Here is an 18,529-nt window from a genome sequence, read left to right as displayed (position 1 = left end):
GAAGCAGCCACTTTGGGGGGTACCCTACCTGGGAAGGGAGGGGGATGGGGGCTGCACCCCCCATCCCTCCCGGCAAGGCGGTGGGAGCGGCGGAGGCGGCCGCCCGCCATCCTTCATGTCGTGTGTGTCCCCCCCCCCGCCCCGCCGCCATCCCCACTCCTCCTTCCTCCTTCTCCTCCTCCTCCTCCTTCTCCTCCTCCTCCTCCTCTCGCTCGCTGCACGCCGGGGCCGCCGTCACCGCGGGGGCCGGTACGGCGGAGGCCAGGCCTGGGCTCCATCGTCATCGTCATCGTCTTGTCCCTCTCTCTCTCTCTCTGTGTGTGTCCGTGTCCGTCCCCCCCCCACCCCAAAACCCGCCGACCCCGGCGAGCTCCATGGTGCGGGAAGGCGGCATGGCCCGTACCCCCTACAGCTCCACGCAGGACATCCAGATGGACGTCTTCGACAACGCCACCCTCCAGGTGACACCCCCGGGAATTTGGGGATGGGGGGGTTGGAAAGGGGGGGGGGGTGCTGCATCACTACCATCACCCACAGCCCCAGGGTGCATGCCCAGGGAGGGGGGACCCCCATCAATTCCCCCGTCCCAAGCCCTACACCCCATAATGGGGGTGATCCCCTCCCCCCCAGCATGCAAAATGGGGTGTCCCCCCCACCCCATGACCAAGCTGCCCCAGGAGGGACCCCAAATGTAGTCACCCCCTCCCTCCCCATAACACCAAGCATCCCAGGGAAGGGGGGGGGGTCCCACCCCCAGGTTTGGGGAGTGCATGGAGGAGGGGGGGGTTCTGTGTGGCTTGCTGTGTCACTGCCCCCCCCCCCGGGAGGGGGTTTGCCCACCCGGAGCACCCTGGGGTGGGGAGGTGGGTGCAGAGGGGCAGGGGGGGTGGTGTTCTGTGCACCGGGAAACTTTTAGGAATTGGGAAAACTCTGCTGGGGCGGTGCCCCCCCCTTCCCCCCCGCCTCATCCCCTTCCCGCCCCCAGTTTGTTCCCTTTGCCCTGGGCGGGGAGGAAAGGGATGTGCCCCCTGGCTGGTCCCAATGGTGTGGGGGTCACCGCGGAACAGTGGAGCAGCTCGTCTCCATGGTCTGGCTGGGTGCTCTGTCCCCCCCTACGCCCCCCCGCCATGGGGACAGACACCCCCCTCCCCTCCGTGCCAGTCTGGGGAGCATCAAACAGTTGGGGTGACAGTTTTGGCGGGGGGGGGGGTGGACAGGGGATGGTGACACAGGCCCTGGCCACATCCAGCCCCCTGGGTGCTGGCAGGGCTGGGTGTCCCCCCCGTGGGGGGCTGTCCCTGGGTGGCTGCAGTGAACCCCCACACCGGCAGCGGGGCCACCGTCCCCACCCTGGGGACCTTTGCCGTTGAGACCCAGCCATGTCCATCCCCTGCTGTGAGTGGCGGATGGCGGGGGGGGGGGTGGGCGACGGGGGGGTTTGGGGCGAAGGACCTAAAAATACCCAGTGCTGCCTGGCGTGGGGACCACCCGTCCCTGGCTGGGTGGCAGCTGGGCCCAGCTGTCCCTCCCAGACACCGGGGGGGGACAGACCTGCTCCCCCCGGCATGTCCCAGCCTCTCCCCCCCCCCCCCCAGCATGCTCTGGTATCCCCCCTCCCCGAAGGTGCTGCGGGTTCGGGAGGCACTGGAGCATCCCCGTCTCTTCCAGTCCATCCCAGCAGAAGGAACTGGGGGAAGCGGGGGGGTCCCGTTGGGGTGCAGAGTGGGTGCACCCCTTTACACGGAGCGTGCACGGCAAGGAGCTCATGCTTGGGGGGGGCACACACGCGTGTGCGGGGTTCGGGCACTGAGGGGGTGGTGTGGGGTGCCCCCCATAGCAGCCACCTCCCCGGGGCGCTGGTTGGGCTCTGGTTTGGCTGGGGGGGGCATGGATTTTGGGTGCTACAGCCAGGCTCTCCCCCAAATCTCACCAACCCCCCCTCCTCTCCATGGGGGTCCAGCCCCCCCTTAATAAGGCGATGCAGGTCGCTGGGGAAGGGGGCAACCCCATCCCCTTCCCTGCCTCGGTTTCCCCTCTCTCATCCCCCAAGGATCAGGGTTTCCTCACAGAGTGGGGGCGGAGGGGGGTGGAGCATCCCTGGCAGCTGGGGCTGGGGGGGGCAGAGCTGTTCCCCCCCCCTCCCCGAGTCCTGGGGCTCCATCGCTCCCCTCCTGCCCCCCCCTCTCCTCTCCCCAGGGCAAGTACAGCAAACGCAAGAGCCGCTTCAAGCGCTCGGACGGCAGCACCTCCTCCGACACCACCTCCAACAGCTTCGTCCGGCAGGTGAGATGGGGGGGTGGCTGTTCTGGGGGGGGTCCCGGGGGACCTGCCTGCCTGCGGGGGTCCTTACCCCCCCAGGGACTGAGGTGGGGGTCCAGGTTCACAACGGAGCCCAGCCTGGGGGGAGTGTGGGCATCCCAATGGCTGAGCCAGACCCGGCTGTGCCCCCCGTCCCCCCTCTGCCCTGCGGTGGGTGCTGGGGGGAGTCGTCCCCCCCGGTATTGGGAGCATTTGTGGTCCTGTAGCCCCCCCTCCGAGGGGTTCCCTGCCCCTCCTGGGGGTGCCAGGCAGGGGACGCAGCCCTGGCATCACCCAGCTGGCATCAAAGCTGCCCTCCCCAGCCCTGGCCATCCTGCTGGCTTGGCAGCGTCCCCTGTGGCCCCCCCTTGGCCCCCACCCCCTGCCCGGCACGGGGCTAAATATACCCGGGCTGAAACCTGACCCACGGGTGCCCCAGCCCAGCGCCCGACCCACTTGCCCCCCGGCCCTGCCACCATGGAGATAGCCGGCAAAGACCACCCCGCCGCCCCGGTGAGCGTGTGTCCCCCCCCCCACCCCACAGCCCCCCAGCACCCAGGACATGACCCCCGGCACCCTCCTGTCCCAGCTCTGCCCTCAGTGTGGGGTCCCACTCGACTCCGCGGGGGGGTTGGAGAGGGTGGTCCCGGGAGCTGCTGGGACCCATGGGGGTCTGTGGGGTGAGGGCATCGTGCCTGGACTCTGGGTGACCCCCCCAAAATGCCCCTCTGGTCTCGCCATGGGGCTGGGGGGGGCTCAGGAAGGGCCAGACCCCCAGCAGCAGCAGGAGATGGGGCAGCCGGTTTCTGCCCCATGGCTTTTGTGGAGGGGTGTCCCCTGGGGGGCTGCTGCCCCATGGCTGGGGGTAGGAGAGCAGCCCCCATCTCCCCGGTGTTTGGAAAGGTGTTTGGGGGATGGGGGCTCCTGGGGGGCTCTGGTGGGGTTTAGGGAGTTATAGGGGGGCTGGAGGGTGAATTGCCCCCCTGAGGGGGGCTGGTGCCTTCACTGTCCCCCACACCACCCACTGCCCTGGGGCTGGGGGAGCCTGGGGTGTCCCTAATGCCCCCCACCCATTCTCTGGCCCCAGGGGCTGGGGGGGTGAGCGGGGGGTCTCCCATCCCACCCCAGCTCCAGCCTTGTCCTGGGGTGACCCCGAGTCTCCCCGCAGCGCCCTGTCCCCATTGCCATGGGACCTCTTGGGAGGGGACAGCACTGTCCCCACTGGCTTTCCCTCGGGTGGGGGACAGCCGGGGGGTGGTGGGCAGGCATGGGGGGGTCCTCATCGCCTCCCCGGCTCTAAGGAGAGGCCCGTCAGCAGCAGGACGGGAGGAGGCACTGGCTCGGTGTCACCTTCCCTGCCGGAGCGGTGGGAACAGCTGTGCCGGCCCTCGGCCTGCCATAACCCCGCCGGGATGCCATGGGGCAGGATTTGCCCCTGCCCTGGGCAGGGGGGGGAGGCAGCTTTTTTGGGGGGTGGTTTCTCCCCAGCGAGCCCAGAGACCACAATGACGGGCACCAGCCCTAGTGACGGGGTGCTGGGGGGGATGGACGGCTGCGGGGTGTGGTGTGGGGCTGAGGTCCCTGCACTGGGGAGGGGTGACGGCGGGGGCTGACCCCTCTCCCCGCTCTCGCAGGGCTCGGCGGAGTCCTACACCAGCCGCCCCTCGGACTCGGATGTGTCGCTGGAGGAGGACCGGGAAGCGCTGCGCAAGGAGGCTGAGCGCCAGGCCATGGCGCAGCTGGAGAAAGCCAAGGTGGGAAGGCTGGGCTGGAGACCGCCCCCCCCCCGCCTGCCCTCCTCTCCCCAGCTATCCCTGCCACCCACCCGGCCCCTCTGCACCCCCTGACCAGCAGGATGGGACCCGCTGCGGGAACGGGCTGACCCCCAGCACAGGGACCCCCCTCAGACCCTCCCCCTGCTCTCCATCCCCGTGGCATCCCGTCCCCTGAAGCCGTGGTCATAGCATCACTGGGTGGCACTGGGAAGACAGTGGTGCCTACTGGGTGGAACTGGGAGCCTGGACACCTGGGTTCTCACCTTGGCTGAGCACCCATTGTGCCTCGGCTATGGATACAGGGCAATTAGCTAATGAACCTCTCGTTAGCTCCCAGGCTGTTGTGGCCACCCGCTCTGGTGAGCCGGTGGTGCCCATCGGAGCTGATGCAGCCCTGCTTCCCGGCCAGTTCCACCAGCACCTCCCTAGCCCAAGGGGGGACCAGCTCTAACTGAGTTGGGGTCTCTGCAGTTTTGGGGCTGGGGGGGAAGATGCTGAGCCCTCTCCTGTTGGCAGACGAAGCCGGTGGCGTTTGCCGTGCGGACGAATGTCGGCTACAACCCGTCAGCCAGCGACGACATGCCGGTGCAGGGCATGGCCATCTGCTTCGAGCCCAAAGACTTCCTGCACATCAAGGAGGTGGGGACCGGGCTGGGGCGGGGGGGCTGGAAGGGGGATACAGGGTCGCTCTGGGGGTGGCAGCCCTGGGGGTGGGTGTTTGGGGGTTTCAGATGTTTTTTTTCCCTCCCTCCCTGATGCAGAAGTACAACAACGACTGGTGGATCGGGCGGCTGGTGAAGGAGGGCTGCGAGGTGGGCTTCATCCCCAGCCCCGTCAAGCTGGAGAACATGCGGCTGCTGCAGGAGCAGAAGATGAGGCAGAACCGCCTGAGCTCGAGGTGGGGCTCATCCATGACCCCCTCGGCTTCCCACGACCCCGCCGTCCCACCCTCACCCCTGTCTTCCCTCTCTGTGCTTCTCCCCATCCAGCAAATCGGGGGACAACTCCAGCTCCAGCCTGGGCGACGTGGTGACGGGGACCCGCCGGCCCACCCCCCCGGCCAGCGGTAAGAGTGTCCGGGGTCCCCCCAACCCCTGGCCTGAGTGGGGCAGGTCCAGCCTGGGGGGGTCCTTCCCCCCCCGTCCCCTGCTGGGTAACCCCCCTTTGTCTGCAGCTCCGTCCCCTCCGCCCCGGGTGCAGGCAGGCGGGCGCACCCCCCCCCCCCCCCTCCCCTGGGTACCTTCTCCCCCCTCCTATCCCCACCACTCTCCCACTCTTCCCAGTTCCACCCCCGTCTCCATTTTCCCCTTCTTCCATCACCATTATTGCTCTTCTTTTCTCCCTCCCCTCTCCCTGGCTCCGGCTGCCCCCCCCGTCCCCAGGTGCCCTGGACATGCCTAGCTTTGCCTTTGACCCCGATGAGTTAGAGGAGGAGGAGGCCATGGAGACCCACCGCTCCCCTAAGAGTAGCGTGAGCAGTGTCACCACCCCCCCCGCCCACACCAAGCGCATCCCCTTCTTTAGGAAGGTAACGGCACCCGCCGGCCCGTGGCTCGCCTGCTGCACCCTGCCTGCCCTAACACTGCGGGGGCTGCGGGGGCACCCACCACGGGCTGGGGGCCACACGCTGCCCGAGCACCCTGCCTGTGCTGCCACGGCGTGTCCCCGCGCCGCAGCATGGGCATGAGTGTCTGCGGGGGACGGGGCAGCGGGGGTGTCCCCCGTGATCCATGGGATGGATCGGTCCGTGGCTGCATCCCCCCCATGGACCATGGGATGGATCGGTCCGTGGCTGCATCCCCCCCGTGATCCATGGGATGGATCGGTCCGTGGCTGCATCCCCCCCGTGATCCATGGGATGGATCGGTCCGTGGCTGCATCCCCCCCATGGACCATGGGATGGATCGGTCCGTGGCTGCATCCCCCCTGGGATATGGGGTTGATCAGTCTGTGGCTGTCTGCCCCTGTGATCCATGGGATGGATCAGCCCGTGGCTGCATCCCCCCTGTGGACCGTGGGATGGATCAGCCCGTGGCTGCATCCCCCCTGTGATCCATGGGATGGATCGGTCCGTGGCTGCATCCCCCCTGGGATATAGGGTCGATCAGTCTGTGGCTGTCTGCCCCTGTGATCCATGGGGTCGATCAGCCCGTGGCTGCATCCCCCCTGTGATCCATGGGATGGATCAGTCCGTGGCTGCATCCCCCCTGTGATCCATGGGATGGATCAGCCCGTGGCTGCATCCCCCCCGTGGACCGTGGGATGGATCAGCCCGTGGCTGCATCCCCCCTGTGATCCATGGGATGGATCAGCCCGTGGCTGCATCCCCCCTGTGGACCGTGGGATGGATCAGCCCGTGGCTGCATCCCCCCTGTGGACCATGGGATGGATCAGCCCGTGCCCCCCGCCCTGTGTCCTGGGGTCCCCCAGTGTGCGCATGGTGTGTGCCAGCACGGCCGTGTCTCGCCTCCCCCCGCGGATGGGAATGGACTGTTCTTACCCCCCCAAAACTGGGCAGAAGCTGGGGAGGACTCGGGCACAACCAGAGCCCAGAGCAGGGGGCTCTGCAAGGGCTTCTGGGGGGTGAGCGACCCCGGGGGGGGGGGGGCAAGCTGCCCCCCACCGCCCCCCATCCCACTCTCTGAGCCCCACAGACCCCCGCTTCACCCCAAATCTAACCAAGAGCAGGGCGATGCTTCGTGTGAAACACGCTCATGGGGCAGCCCCCGAGGGGGGGGACATGCACATCCCCAGGGGGCACCCCCCAGGGGACACACACAACCCCAGGGGTAGCCCCCCCCCCGGGGGCGACACACGCATCCCCTGGGGCAGACCCCAGAAGGGAAACATGCATTCCCTGGGGCAGCCCCCCGGGGGGACACACTCATTCCCTGGGGTACCCCCTGGGGGGGGGGACATACACATCCCAAGGGGTACCCCCTGGGGGGGACACACACACCCATCCCCTGGGGCAGCCCCCCATGGGGACACGCTCATCCCCTGGGGTACCCCCCGGGGGGGACACAGGTGCATCCCCGGCCCCTCCCAGCCCAGCTCGGTGCCCCCCCTCCCCGCGCCCGCGGATAACACGCATGCCTTGTTTGTCTTCTCTCGCCCCCCCCCCGGCCCCGCGCGGCCTCTCGGGACGTAGCGAAGCAGAAGCAGAAATCGGTGAGTAGCGTCAGGACCCCCCGGGAGGGCCCGCGGGGAGGGGATGGGGTGCCCCCCGCTTGCAGCCCTCACCCCCCGCCCCCCCCCAGCCCCAGAGCTGCCCCTGCAGGGGTGAAGCCGAGTATCCCCCGGTGTCCCCCCCCCCAGCCCCGCTAACGCCCTCCTCTGCCCCACAGGCTGAGCACGTGCCCCCGTACGACGTGGTGCCCTCCATGCGGCCCATCATCCTGGTGGGGCCGTCACTGAAGGGCTACGAGGTGAGGAATGTGGGGCACGGGGTGGGGGGCATATGGGGCTAAAATGGGGGGGGACGACACTGGCCTCATGCTCTCACTCCCCCCCCCCAGGTGACGGACATGATGCAGAAAGCCCTCTTCGACTTCTTGAAGCACCGCTTTGATGGCAGGTGAGACCGGCAGCTGCGTGGCTGGGGGACCCCTAACACCAGGGGGGGGGACCTTCACCCATAGGTGGACCCCTAAAACCATGAGGGGACCCCTAAAACCATGGGGGGACCATCGCCCTTAGATGGACCCCTAAAACCATGGGGGACCCCCTAAAACCATGGGGGACCCCCTAAAACCATGGGGGACCTCTAACCCCATGGAGGTCTTCTAATCCCATAGAGGGAACCCTAACCACACGGGGGACCCCTAACCCTGTGGGTGCACCCTTCACCCCATAGGTGAATCACTAATCCCACAGCAGGACCCCTAAATCCATAAGTGAACCCCTAAAACTGTGGGGGACCCCTAATTCCATGGGGGAACCCTAATTCCATGGAGGAGCCCTAATCCCTTGGAGGGACTCCTAATGCTGTGGGGGACCCCTAAGGCCACAGGAGGACCCCTAATCCCATGGAGGACCCTAATCCCATGGGGGGACCCCTAATTCCATGGAGAACTCCTAGAGACCACAGGGGGACCCCTAACCCTGTGGGGGGACCCTCAGCCCTGCCCCATTGGTGGGATCTCTGCCCTGAGGAGCGGGAGTGCTGGGGCTCCAGCTGCGGGCAGCCCTGTGAGTGGGGTGGGAGGGAGGCGATGCAAGGAGGCTCCCGTCCTGCCCCCCAAGAGGGTGCTTGTGGAGGGGGGGGTGGTTTGCACCCCCCGCGGCTGCCCCCACCCGCTCGTGCCCTCTCCATCCAGGATCTCCATCACGCGGGTGACAGCCGACATCTCCCTGGCCAAGCGCTCCGTCCTCAACAACCCCAGCAAGCACACCATCATCGAGCGCTCCAGCACGCGCTCCAGCCTGGGTAAGGCGGCTCGGCCGCCCCACGCTGACCCCCCCCCCCCCCGGGGCTGGGCAGCGTGACCCCCTTCCCCCCCCCAAGCCTCCATCTGTATCAGCCTCCCGTCCCCCAGCCCATCCATCCCGGGGTGCTCCTCCCACCCATGCCGTGGGGGGTGAGCTGGGGTGGGGTGACTCACACGGGGGGGACCCAGAGCGCCCCCCCCCCCCGGCTGGTTTGACTCAGTCTCTCTCCCCCTCCTCCCCTTTTATCTTTCTCTCTCTTGTGTTTTTCTTTCCTTTCCTTTTTTTTTCTCCTTTCCTTTGGGTTTCTTCCCCTCCGCGCTGCTCCTTCCTCCCCTGCTCCTGATACAGATGTCTTGGGTATGTAGCCTGGACCCCCCCCCGGTGGGGGGGCAGTGGGGGACATGTCCCCTTGGATCCCCACCCTCCCTGCCAGGCTCTGGGACGCTGCAGAGTCCGGCCACCCCAACAGCCTGGGCAGAATCCAGGGGTTGGGGACACCTTGGTCACCCGGCCCCATCCGATCCCCCTCCCCAAGTGCGTGTGGTCCGGGGGGGGGGGGGGTGCTTTGCCCCTTCCTCACCCAGCGCTGGGAGCCCACTGCCACCTCCCTCCTGCGGTGAAACCCCCTGTCCCTGGGTCCGGGGTGGCATTGGAGTGGCCAAGTCCCAGTACGAGACCCTTCCTGGTCCTGTCCCTGTCCCGTTCCCCTTGTCACAAGTTGCCCCCACAGCCCCCGTGTGCTCACTCGTTCCCCCACCCCGTGTTGTCCCTCTGACCCTCGCCATCTCCCTGCCCCGGCAGCCGAGGTCCAGAGCGAGACCGAGCGCATCTTCGAGCTGGCCCGGACGCTGCAGCTGGTGGCCTTGGACGCCGACACCATCAACCACCCGGCCCAGCTGGCCAAGACGTCCCTGGCCCCCATCATCGTCTACATCAAAATCAGCTCCCCCAAGGTGGGTGTGGGCCCCCCGGGGTGGGGGGGGGGAGGAGGGGGAGGTTGGGTGATGGTGGGCCGGGTCCCTGTGGCCACCCCGGGCCACCTTCTCCTGCCCCAGGTGCTGCAGCGGCTGGTGAAGTCCCGGGGCAAGTCCCAGGCCAAGCACCTCAACGTGCAGATGGTGGCATCCGACAAGCTGGCGCAGTGTCCGCCCGTGAGTGTGCCCCGCCCCCCTGGCCCCGCCCAGCCCCACCCTGGCCCCTGCCACACCCCTGTGGCCATTGGCTCCGCCCCTTCAGGCCAGAAGCTCCTCCCACCGCTGCAGGGCTCCACCCCTTTGTAGCCCAGAAGCTTCCACACCCCCCCCAGCTGCCGCAGTCTCTGCCCACCACTGCAGTGATGTCACATGCCCTGCCTCCAATGACAGAGGCTCTGCCCCTGCAGGCTCCTCCCACCACCTCAGCATGGACCACAGGCCCCGCCCTCTCCCATGGGCCCCGCCCTGTCCCATTGGCCTCACTGTGGGTCCAGGTGCCCCACCCTGCCCCGCCCTCTCCCATTGGCCCCACCTAGTCCTGTTGGCCCCGCCCTCATCCATTGGTCCTGCCCTGTGTCCAGGTGCCCCGCCTTGCCCTGCCCTCTCCCATTGGCTCCAGCTTGGGTCCCAAAGCCACGCCCAGTCCTGTTGGCCCCGCCCCCATCCATTGGTCCCACCCTGGGTCCAGGTGCCCCACCCTGCCCCGCCCTCTCCCATTGGCTCCAGCTTGGGTCCCAAAGCCACGCCCAGTCCTGTTGACCCCGCCCCCATCCATTGGTCCCGCCCTGGGTCCAGGTGCCCTGCCCTGCCCCGCCCTCTCCCATTGGCTCCAGCTTGGGTCCCAAAGCCACGCCCAGTCCTGTTGGCCCCACCCCCATCCATTGGTCCTGCCCTGGGTCCAGGTGCCCCACCCTGCCCCGCCCTCTCCCATTGGCCCCGCCCTGCCCCACGGCCTCCTCCCACCCCCAGGAGATGTTCGACATCGTGCTGGACGAGAACCAGCTGGAGGAGGCCTGCGAGCACCTGGCCGAGTACCTGGAGGCCTACTGGAAGGCGACGCACCCCCCCAGCAGCAACCCCCCCAACCCGCTGCTGAACCGCACCATGGCCACCGCCGCCCTGGCCGCCAGCCCCGCGCCCGTCTCCAACCTCCAGGTACAGGTGCTCACCTCCCTGCGCAGGAACCTGGGCCTCTGGGGGCGCGGGGGCACCGAGACCACCCCCAGCCCCCCCGCGCCCCTCGAGGAGCACGCCCTGTGAGACGGCAGCGGGGATATCCCCCCCCCCACTACTGGGGACACCCCTGGGATCGGGGACAACCCAGGGAACTGCAGCCCCCCCAGGAGTGGGACCATCCTTGGGATCACCCCCCCGGGGACCTGTGGCCCCCCCCAGGGGTGCTGCAGCCCCCCAGGGGTGGGACTGTCCCTGGGATCGCCCCCCCCTTGGGGACCTGCTCCCCATCCCTGGGGGCCACCCTTAGGGAACTGAAGTCCCTCGGGATTGGGTCCCACCCCTGGGATCGGAGCCACCCTGGGGAGCTGCAGCCCCCCAGGATGGGGCTGTCCCTGGGATCACCCCCCCGGGGATCTGTTCCCCCCTCCCTGGGTTTGGGGACACTCCTGGGATCAGGGTCATCCCTGGGGACCTCCAGGATTGGGGCCATCCCTGGATCAGCCCTGGGGATCTGCTCCCTGCCTGGGACTGGTGCCAACCCCGGAGTCGGGGTCCCCCTGGGGGTCTGTGCCCCCTCCCAGGCCTGGAGCTCCCCTGGAGATTTGGCCCCCCCAGGAATCTGCCCCCTCCAAGACCCCTTGGGAATGGGGGTCCTCTCTCTGCTGCCCTGGGGGCTGTTGGGGTGCCAGAGCCCCCCCCACCATCACCACCTCTCTGGAGCTCTGGGGGGGTGCGGAGGTGACGAGGGCTCACTGAGTGTCCTGGTGTGGGCGAGGGGCGGCTGGGAGGGGGGTGCAGAGCCCCGTCCCACCCTGGGCTTCACGGTGCTGAGCCCGGGGGGGGCGGTCCACAGCACCCCCCCGGGGCAGGAGGCAGAGAAGGGACATCTGTCCTGTGTTGTCTGTCGCTAATTCTTCCAGCAAGCGAGATGCTGCTGCTGCTGCGCCAGCCCCCCCGCCCCCCGCAGCCCTCCCTGTGCTGCTCGTGTGTCCCCCCCTCGCCAATCCCTGTCACCCCCTTTTTGCCCTGGCGACCCCCCCCCGATGTCTTTAGGCGATGGGCTGAGACCTGCTGCCGTCGTGTCCTGAGTGAGCGGCGTGGTGTGGGCAGGCCAGGCTGGGCAGGAGCGCATGTGCCCCCCCCATTGCTAACATACCCCCCCACTAACCCCCCCCCCCATCCATTCGTCTGTCCGTCCGTCCGTCCTTGCACGGTGTGGTTGCTTCTCCTAACCAGGGTCCGTACCTCGTGCCGGGGGAGCCGCCGCGCGAGGGGGAGCCCGGCCACCTCCGGCAGGGCCCGGGCGAGGTGGGGGGCCACGGGCAGGGCCACCCCCCCCCGCCAGCCGCCCGGCCGGCCCCCCGCAGCCTGTCCCGCCAGGACACCTTCGACTCGGAGACCCCGGGCAGCCGGGATTCGGCCGGGACGGAGCCCGGTGATTCCTGCTGCATGGACATCGAGACGGACCCCGGCGAGGAGGAGCTGTCGGGTCCCCCCGGCGTCGGACCCCGTGGCCCCCCCGGCCACCAACACCGAGCCAAGGGCCAGAACCGCTACGGCCCCGACCCACCGGAGACCCTCGACCAGAGCGACGCGGAGGGCTGGGGCCAGGACGTTTACATCCGTTAGGGTGAGGGGGTGCAGACAGGGGGTGGCCCCCCCCTTCCTAGCACTGGCTTTGGGGTGGGGGAGACCCCCACCGGTTGCCTTTGTGCCCCCCTGAGCCTGACCAGCCGTGCCGTGGGGACCCCCTGCTTTGCCCCGTGGGGTCCCCCTGCCCCACTCCTTGTTGTGGGGGGGTCTCTCCCCCCACCGCCGCAGCCCCCCCTCCAGCATCTCATGGTGCCTCGGGCCCTCGCTGCCCCACAGGGAGAGCAAGTGACCAAAGGGGACCCCGGGGGTGTCCCCGTCCCCTGCCCCCTGGGTACAGGGTGGGGGGGCTGGGCTCCCCACCCAGCCCTTGCCTGCTGGCTGACCCCCCCACACCCCCAGCCCGGGTGCCCCCCGCTTCTCCATGGTGCTGTTTGCCACCCGGCTGCAGGGGGACCCCTGAGCTGGTGGTGGCAGTGGGGGGGTCCCTGCCAGCTGCCCCCTCCCCCCCCAGCCAGTGCCTGCAGCCTGGCACTGCACCCCTGCAGGGCTGCGACCCACAGCCCCCCCCCCTCCAACCCTCCCAGCATCAGCGGGGGGGTGCATGCGTGTGCAGTGTGTGTGGGGCTTTGGGGTGCTCCCCCCGGGGTGCTGCCTGCCCGGGGGCCGGGGGCAGTTTGCATGTGTTTGCCTTGGAGGGGCTCTGCCTGAATTTGAGGGGGGGGGAATCTGAGCCAGTTTTGGGGTGGGGGGGGTCTAACACGTGCTAACAGCTGCCCAGCCCTGGCCTGCCGCAGCCATGGCAGCACCCAGAGGGTCCCTCTGCCCTGGGGGGCCCTGTGCCGCCCCCCCATTTCTCTGGGACCACCAGGGTGTGCCGGGCAGTGCTGGGGTCCTGCCCCCCACCGTGCCAAACCCCCCGCCGTGCCTGTCCGCTCTCGCCCCGTCCAGCTGTGTCTGTCTGTCCGCCTGTCTGTGAGCCTGTCTGTCCGTCCACCCCCCTGCCCGGCAGGGCTGCCTTTGCCCCCCCCCACCCCAGCACCCCGGGGCACTGCCTTCTCCTGCGCCCACCCCGGAGTGTCCCTCGTGTCCCCCCACCTCTGCGGGGGTGACCACACCAGAGTGGGGTGGGGACATCCCACGTCCAGCCCTCACCGTGGGGCTGGGCTTGCCCCGCTTATGGGGCAGCCTGTCCCCCTCCCCGGGGTGATGCTGGGGGTCCCCGGGGCCACTGCCTTACCCAGACCACCAGCCTTGCCAGCCCGGGTCAGGGGGCTCGGGGGCACCCAGCTCTGCCGCTGCCAAGCCACCTCCGTCCATTGTGTGCCTCAGTTTCCCCTTTTTTTGGGGGGGGGGACACTCGGTGTCACTGCCTGCCAAGTGCTTTGAGACCCGCCTGCCCCGGTGCTCGCCCCCCTGCCACGGTGGCCGGGGTCCAGGCAGTGGCCCCCTCCCTCCCCCCCCCCCCCCCGCGGGCAAAGGGACAGTCCCGTATTTATGTCACTCCACAAACTTTATTTAAAAAGACCCGACAAAGTGTATTTTATTTATTTATTCTCGTTGGTGTGTGGGGGGACTCGCCCCGCTCGCTTGGTTCTTTGTAATAAACATTTCGGTGAGACCTGCCCCGTGGCCGTGCCTGGTGGGGTCTGCACTGGCGGGGGGGGGACAGGACACATGGGGTCTGCAGCCACCGGGGGGGGGAGGAAGGGAGGGGGGGCCAGCGCTGAGACCGGGCACAACTCAGCTCTGCAGTGACACCAAGGTCTCTCCCTGGGGTGGCCCTTCAGCGGGGAGGGGGCACTGCCGGCGCCGAGATGGGGATGGAGCTGGGACCTGCCCGGCTCCTTGGGAAGGGGGTGAAGACCTTCAGTGGGGCTCCTGCCGCCCCGCAGCCAGGGTGATGGGCGCCGGCGGCCGCTGCCGGGTTTGTGGGCGCTCGGCCGGCTCCGGACACGCTATTTACAGGGAATAAATACGGCGCTGGGGGCTCAGGGCTGCCGGCACCTCCACTCGCTCTTCTCCGGCCAGTACTCAAATGCCTTCCTGCGGAGAGGACACGGGGACGTGGGTGACACCTCGGTCCCAGCCCCATTTCCACCTCCCCCCCACCCCCGGCAGGATCCGGGGGTCCCCCACTCCCCTTCCCCACCTCCGGGGGGGGGAGGGGGGAGAGTCCCCCTTACTCACTCTCGCCCGGGGGTGGTGGCCCGGCAGACCAGCCCGGCCTGGCAGGGGCAGATCTGGTTGATGCTGAAGGCCAGACCCCCGGGGGGGACGTGGCAGCTCTGGGCTAGTGCTAGCCGCCGCTGGCACACCCGCTCGCCGTGCTGCCGCGCACAGCAGCCCCCCGCGCCGCACTCCTCGTCCCGCTGGCACCGGGCTCCTGGGGGGGGGGGGGCGGAAAGCGGGGTTAGGGGACCCCCACTCTGTCCCCGGTTGGGGGATAGGGAGGGGGGACCCCCACTCCGGGACGGTTGGGGGACAGGGAGGCGGCTGGGTGCCCCCAGCACCCGTTGGGGGGGGGGTGATGTTGGATGTTTGGCGCCCACCCCGTCAGCATCGCGTCCCCCAGCTCCCAGGGCTGAGGTTGGGGGTGGGGGGGGGGCTGTCCCTTGCGTCCCCCCCCTATCCCAGCCCCCTGCTCACCCTCCTGCCCGTCGGGCACGGGCTGCTGGCACTTGCCGAACATGCAGAGGAGGCCGTGGGCGCAGTGGGTGTCGCGGCGGCAGTACTGGCCCGCGGGACGCCGGGGCAGGCACAGCCCGAAGTGCTCGTCGCAAAAGTGCCCGTGGGCACAGGGGGTGGCCGGGCTGCACGGTGTCACCTGCGTGGGGGACAAGCAGCACGTCAAGGGACCGGTCCCCATCCCTGACCCCATCCCTGACCCCGGGACAGGCCGGAAACAGCAGAACGGGGCAAAAACTGCCCGTTTGCACGTTAGGAAGTGACCCGGGGGCTGGGTGTGGGAGCGTTTTAAGGGGGTGAAGGCTGGGAGCAGCTCAGAGACCCGTCCCCGTGGGAAACCCCCCCGCAGGGGTCCAGGGTTTTCCTCTCGGGAAAAACAAAACCCGGTGGGGAAGGGGGGGACAAAGCGGGGGGGGGGGGGGGGGGGGAGGAAGGGAGAGTGGCGTCCGGAGCCCGTAAAAGTCCTGCTCCAGGTGAGGCTCGAACTCACAACCTCGGCATTGCTCCGCGTACTGCCCTATAAGTACCGCGCGCTGACCGATTGCGCCACTGGAGCGCCCGGCGCCGCCCGCCGCGCTCGCGCTCCCTCCCGGCCCCGCCACCGCCCCCCCCCCCCGCCCAGCTCCCCGGGACCCCCCCGCTACCCGGAACCCCCCCCCCCAGAACCCACCCCCGCGCCCCGGGACCCTCCCCCGGGATCCCCCCCCCCCCGCCCCCCGGGACCCTCCTTGTGTCCCGGGACACTCCCCCCACTCCCATTCTGCACCCACCGCGGCTCCTTCCCCCCCCCCCCGACGCTGCGCACCCCCAGAGCCCACCCCTGTTCCCGTCCTGGCTGTGGATCCGGCTCCCAGCGCCTTACATCCCACCCCTGCAAACCCCCCTCCCACCCTTACACCCACCCCTGCAGCAGCCCCCACTGCACCCCACCCCTGCTCCAAACCCACCTCCCACCCCAGCTTACACCCCAACTCCTGCTGAAAACCCACCCCTGCACCCACCCTGCTCCAAACTCAGATCCCACCCTAGATCCCACCCTTACACCCCGCTCCTCCTGCGAACCCACCCCTGCTCCTACCATGCTCCAAGCCCGGATCCCACCCCAGATCCCACCCTTACACCCCAACTCCTGCTGCAACCCCCACTGCAAAGCCAGCACCCACCCCTGCTCCCACCCCAATCCCAACCTTACACCCTTCTCCTGCTGAAAACCCACTCCTGCACCCACCCCTGCTCCAAACCCAGATCCCACCCCAGATCCCACCCTTACATCCCACTCCTGCTGCAAATCCACCCCTGCACCCACCCCTGCTCCAAGCCCAGATCCCACCCTTACATCCCACTCCTCCTGCAAACCCACCCCTGCTCCTACCATGCTCCAAGCCCAGATCCCACCCTTATACCCCAGCTCCTGCTGAAAACCCACCCCTGCTCCAAACCAGATCCCACCCTTACATCCCACCCTTACATCCCACCCCTGCTGCTCCCCCAGCTCCCACCCTTCCTCCTCCTCCTCTCCCCCAGGAACCCCCCACCTCGGGGGCGCCCCCCCCACCTCCTCCAGGTTGTCCCCGGGGCCGGCGCTCCTGCCCAGGGCGGCTTCGTGGGGCAAGTGCTGGGGCAAGGAGTACATCCAGGCCCAGAGGTGGCCGGAGGCGGCGGGCAGGAGCCAGGCGAGGAGGCAGAGGAGGGCTGGGGACATCGGCATGGCGCTGGCGGGTGGCACTGGGTGCCAGGGACCGGGGCGCTGGCTTTATGTAGCCCCCGGCCTATCTCGCCCCCCGCTGCTAAAACTGTTTGCCCACCTAATGGGGAAGGAGGAGGCAATCAGGGGTTAAGGGATTAACATAATTGCCAGCCTTCCCCTCGCTGGGTGCTGCACCCCCAAAGTAAACACTGCCCCCCCACACACCCCCCCAAGCAGTCTGGCTCCGGCGCCTGGGGGGCTCCAACACTGGCCACGAGCAGCTGGGGGTGCCCAGGGTCTCCCCCCCCCCGGTCCCCTCGGGTCCCCCCACAGCTCAGTGGGTGCCGGGCACCAAGCGTCTCCCTGTTCCTGGGTTTGTCCCCCCGTTTCTCCCGGGGCGGGGGGACGTGGGGACAAGGGGGAGGCAGAAGGAGGGAGCGGGGGGCAAACGCTGTGACCCCCCCCCCCCCCCCAGGATGGGCAGTGGAGGGCACAGAGTTGGCATCTGACCTGCGTTTTGTGTGTGTGTGTGTGTCCCTTTCCCTGGCACATGGCCCATTTGCCCACCCCCCACGCCCCCCCTCGAGCACACACCGGTCCCCCGGGGGGGGTGTGTGTGTGTCACGGGGGGGGGGGGGGGGGTGTGACGGGCTTTGCACCTTCCCTAACGGGCTTTGCAAACGAGGTGTTTGCCAGCCCCGGCCCTTATCTCCCTCCCCTCGGCGCATCCCCCAGACAATGTCACCGCAGTGTCCCCAAACACACACACACGGGGGGGGGGGGGACACTTAGCCAAGACCACCCTGCGCTCCCCCCCGACCTCTCCAATACACTTTAAGAGCCACCCCAGGGCTGGCTCCCAGTTGCCAGAACTGGTTGCCAGGGCTGGTTCCCAGTTGCCAGGCTGTGGTTTTGTCCCCAGGGGGTGGCCAGGGCAGGCAGCCGGTGGCTCGCCAGGAGCGGGGTGCACCGGGGTCTCCCCTCCTTTGGGCTCCAGGGATTCACCCTCCCTTGGGGTCTCCCGCTCTGGGACTTGGCGATTCCCGCTGCCTTCCTGCCTCAGTTTCCCCGACTCTCCGTTTCCTCAGCGAAGGGACAACCCGGACCCCGGTGGCTGGAAAACCACCGTGGCTGCTTGCGCCGGGGGGACCCCAAACCTCCCTTCTCCCCATGGTCCGGGCGGTGCCGGTGGCCAGGCCAGGAGATGGGCCAGGATGCCCCGATCCAGCCCCACAAGCCCCCCCCCCCCCCCAGCTCACCCCACGTTTGCCCAGCGGCTTAGGGAGCAAATATTGACCTCTCCCCCCGGGGGCAATCTCGGCCGCTCCCCCCATCCGTCTCCCGCTGGGCGCTCGCCCCGAAGCTGTCACCTCCGGCTAATCCCCCCCCCAAGCGCTGTGGGGACCCCCCACAACCACTCTGCCCCCCCAAACCCCCGGGGCTCCCCCAGCCCTGGCAGCTCGGGAGAGGGGGGGGACACCTTGCGCTCCCCCAGCCCCCCCGAGCCCTGCAGTGGGGCGCACGGCCTGGCTGTGCGGGAAACGGGGAGGGAGGGGGGCTGGGGAGGGGGGTGTCCATCCTGCGCTCTGCAGATGGGGTTTGGGGGTGCTGGTGCTGCCCCCCCCCTCACCCCCGGACCGCTGAGGCTGGGGATGGGGGGGGGAACAGAGGCAGGATCCACCCCACACCCCCTTACAGGCAGTGGGGGGACACACACACCGTGTGTGCTGTGTGGGGCAGGCGAGATGGGGGGGTGTAGGGGGGGGGGGGGGGCGGGGAAACCCGGGCGGACTCAGTAGCCCTATGGCCACCGGGCGCAGCAGCCCAGCAGCGGGGGTATAGCTCAGTGGTAGAGCATTTGACTGCAGATCAAAGAGGTCCCCGGTTCAAATCCGGGTGCCCCCTTGTTT

The 18,529-nt window shown here is 68.9% G+C and overlaps 1 protein-coding gene and 2 non-coding genes across 3 annotated transcripts; 2 read left to right on the top strand and 1 right to left on the bottom strand.

Annotated features, from left to right (window-relative positions):
* Positions 1-374: 374 nt before the first annotated feature.
* CACNB1 (calcium voltage-gated channel auxiliary subunit beta 1) lies at positions 375-12,283 on the top strand. Its single transcript, XM_074163095.1, has 15 exons — positions 375-461; positions 2,197-2,283; positions 3,933-4,052; positions 4,590-4,712; positions 4,835-4,971; positions 5,063-5,139; positions 5,456-5,601; positions 7,421-7,501; positions 7,592-7,650; positions 8,393-8,502; positions 8,853-8,861; positions 9,306-9,457; positions 9,560-9,655; positions 10,448-10,633; positions 11,891-12,283. Exons 1-15 carry the CDS (start codon positions 375-377, stop codon positions 12,281-12,283), a joined length of 1,863 nt encoding a protein of 620 aa, XP_074019196.1.
* A 3,114-nt stretch (positions 12,284-15,397) lies between these two features.
* On the bottom strand, positions 15,398-15,488 carry TRNAI-UAU (transfer RNA isoleucine (anticodon UAU)). Its single transcript is given in 2 exon segments — positions 15,398-15,433; positions 15,451-15,488. It is a non-coding gene; the product is annotated as a tRNA-Ile (tRNA).
* Positions 15,489-18,451: 2,963 nt separating this feature from the next.
* On the top strand, positions 18,452-18,524 carry TRNAC-GCA (transfer RNA cysteine (anticodon GCA)). Its single transcript has one exon. It is a non-coding gene; the product is annotated as a tRNA-Cys (tRNA).
* Positions 18,525-18,529: the final 5 nt, after the last annotated feature.

The sequence above is a fragment of the Numenius arquata genome, chromosome 23, assembly GCF_964106895.1.
Source record: "Numenius arquata chromosome 23, bNumArq3.hap1.1, whole genome shotgun sequence".
Taxonomy (NCBI): domain Eukaryota; kingdom Metazoa; phylum Chordata; class Aves; order Charadriiformes; family Scolopacidae; genus Numenius; species Numenius arquata.
This window is presented reverse-complemented; position numbering and strand designations above follow the sequence as displayed.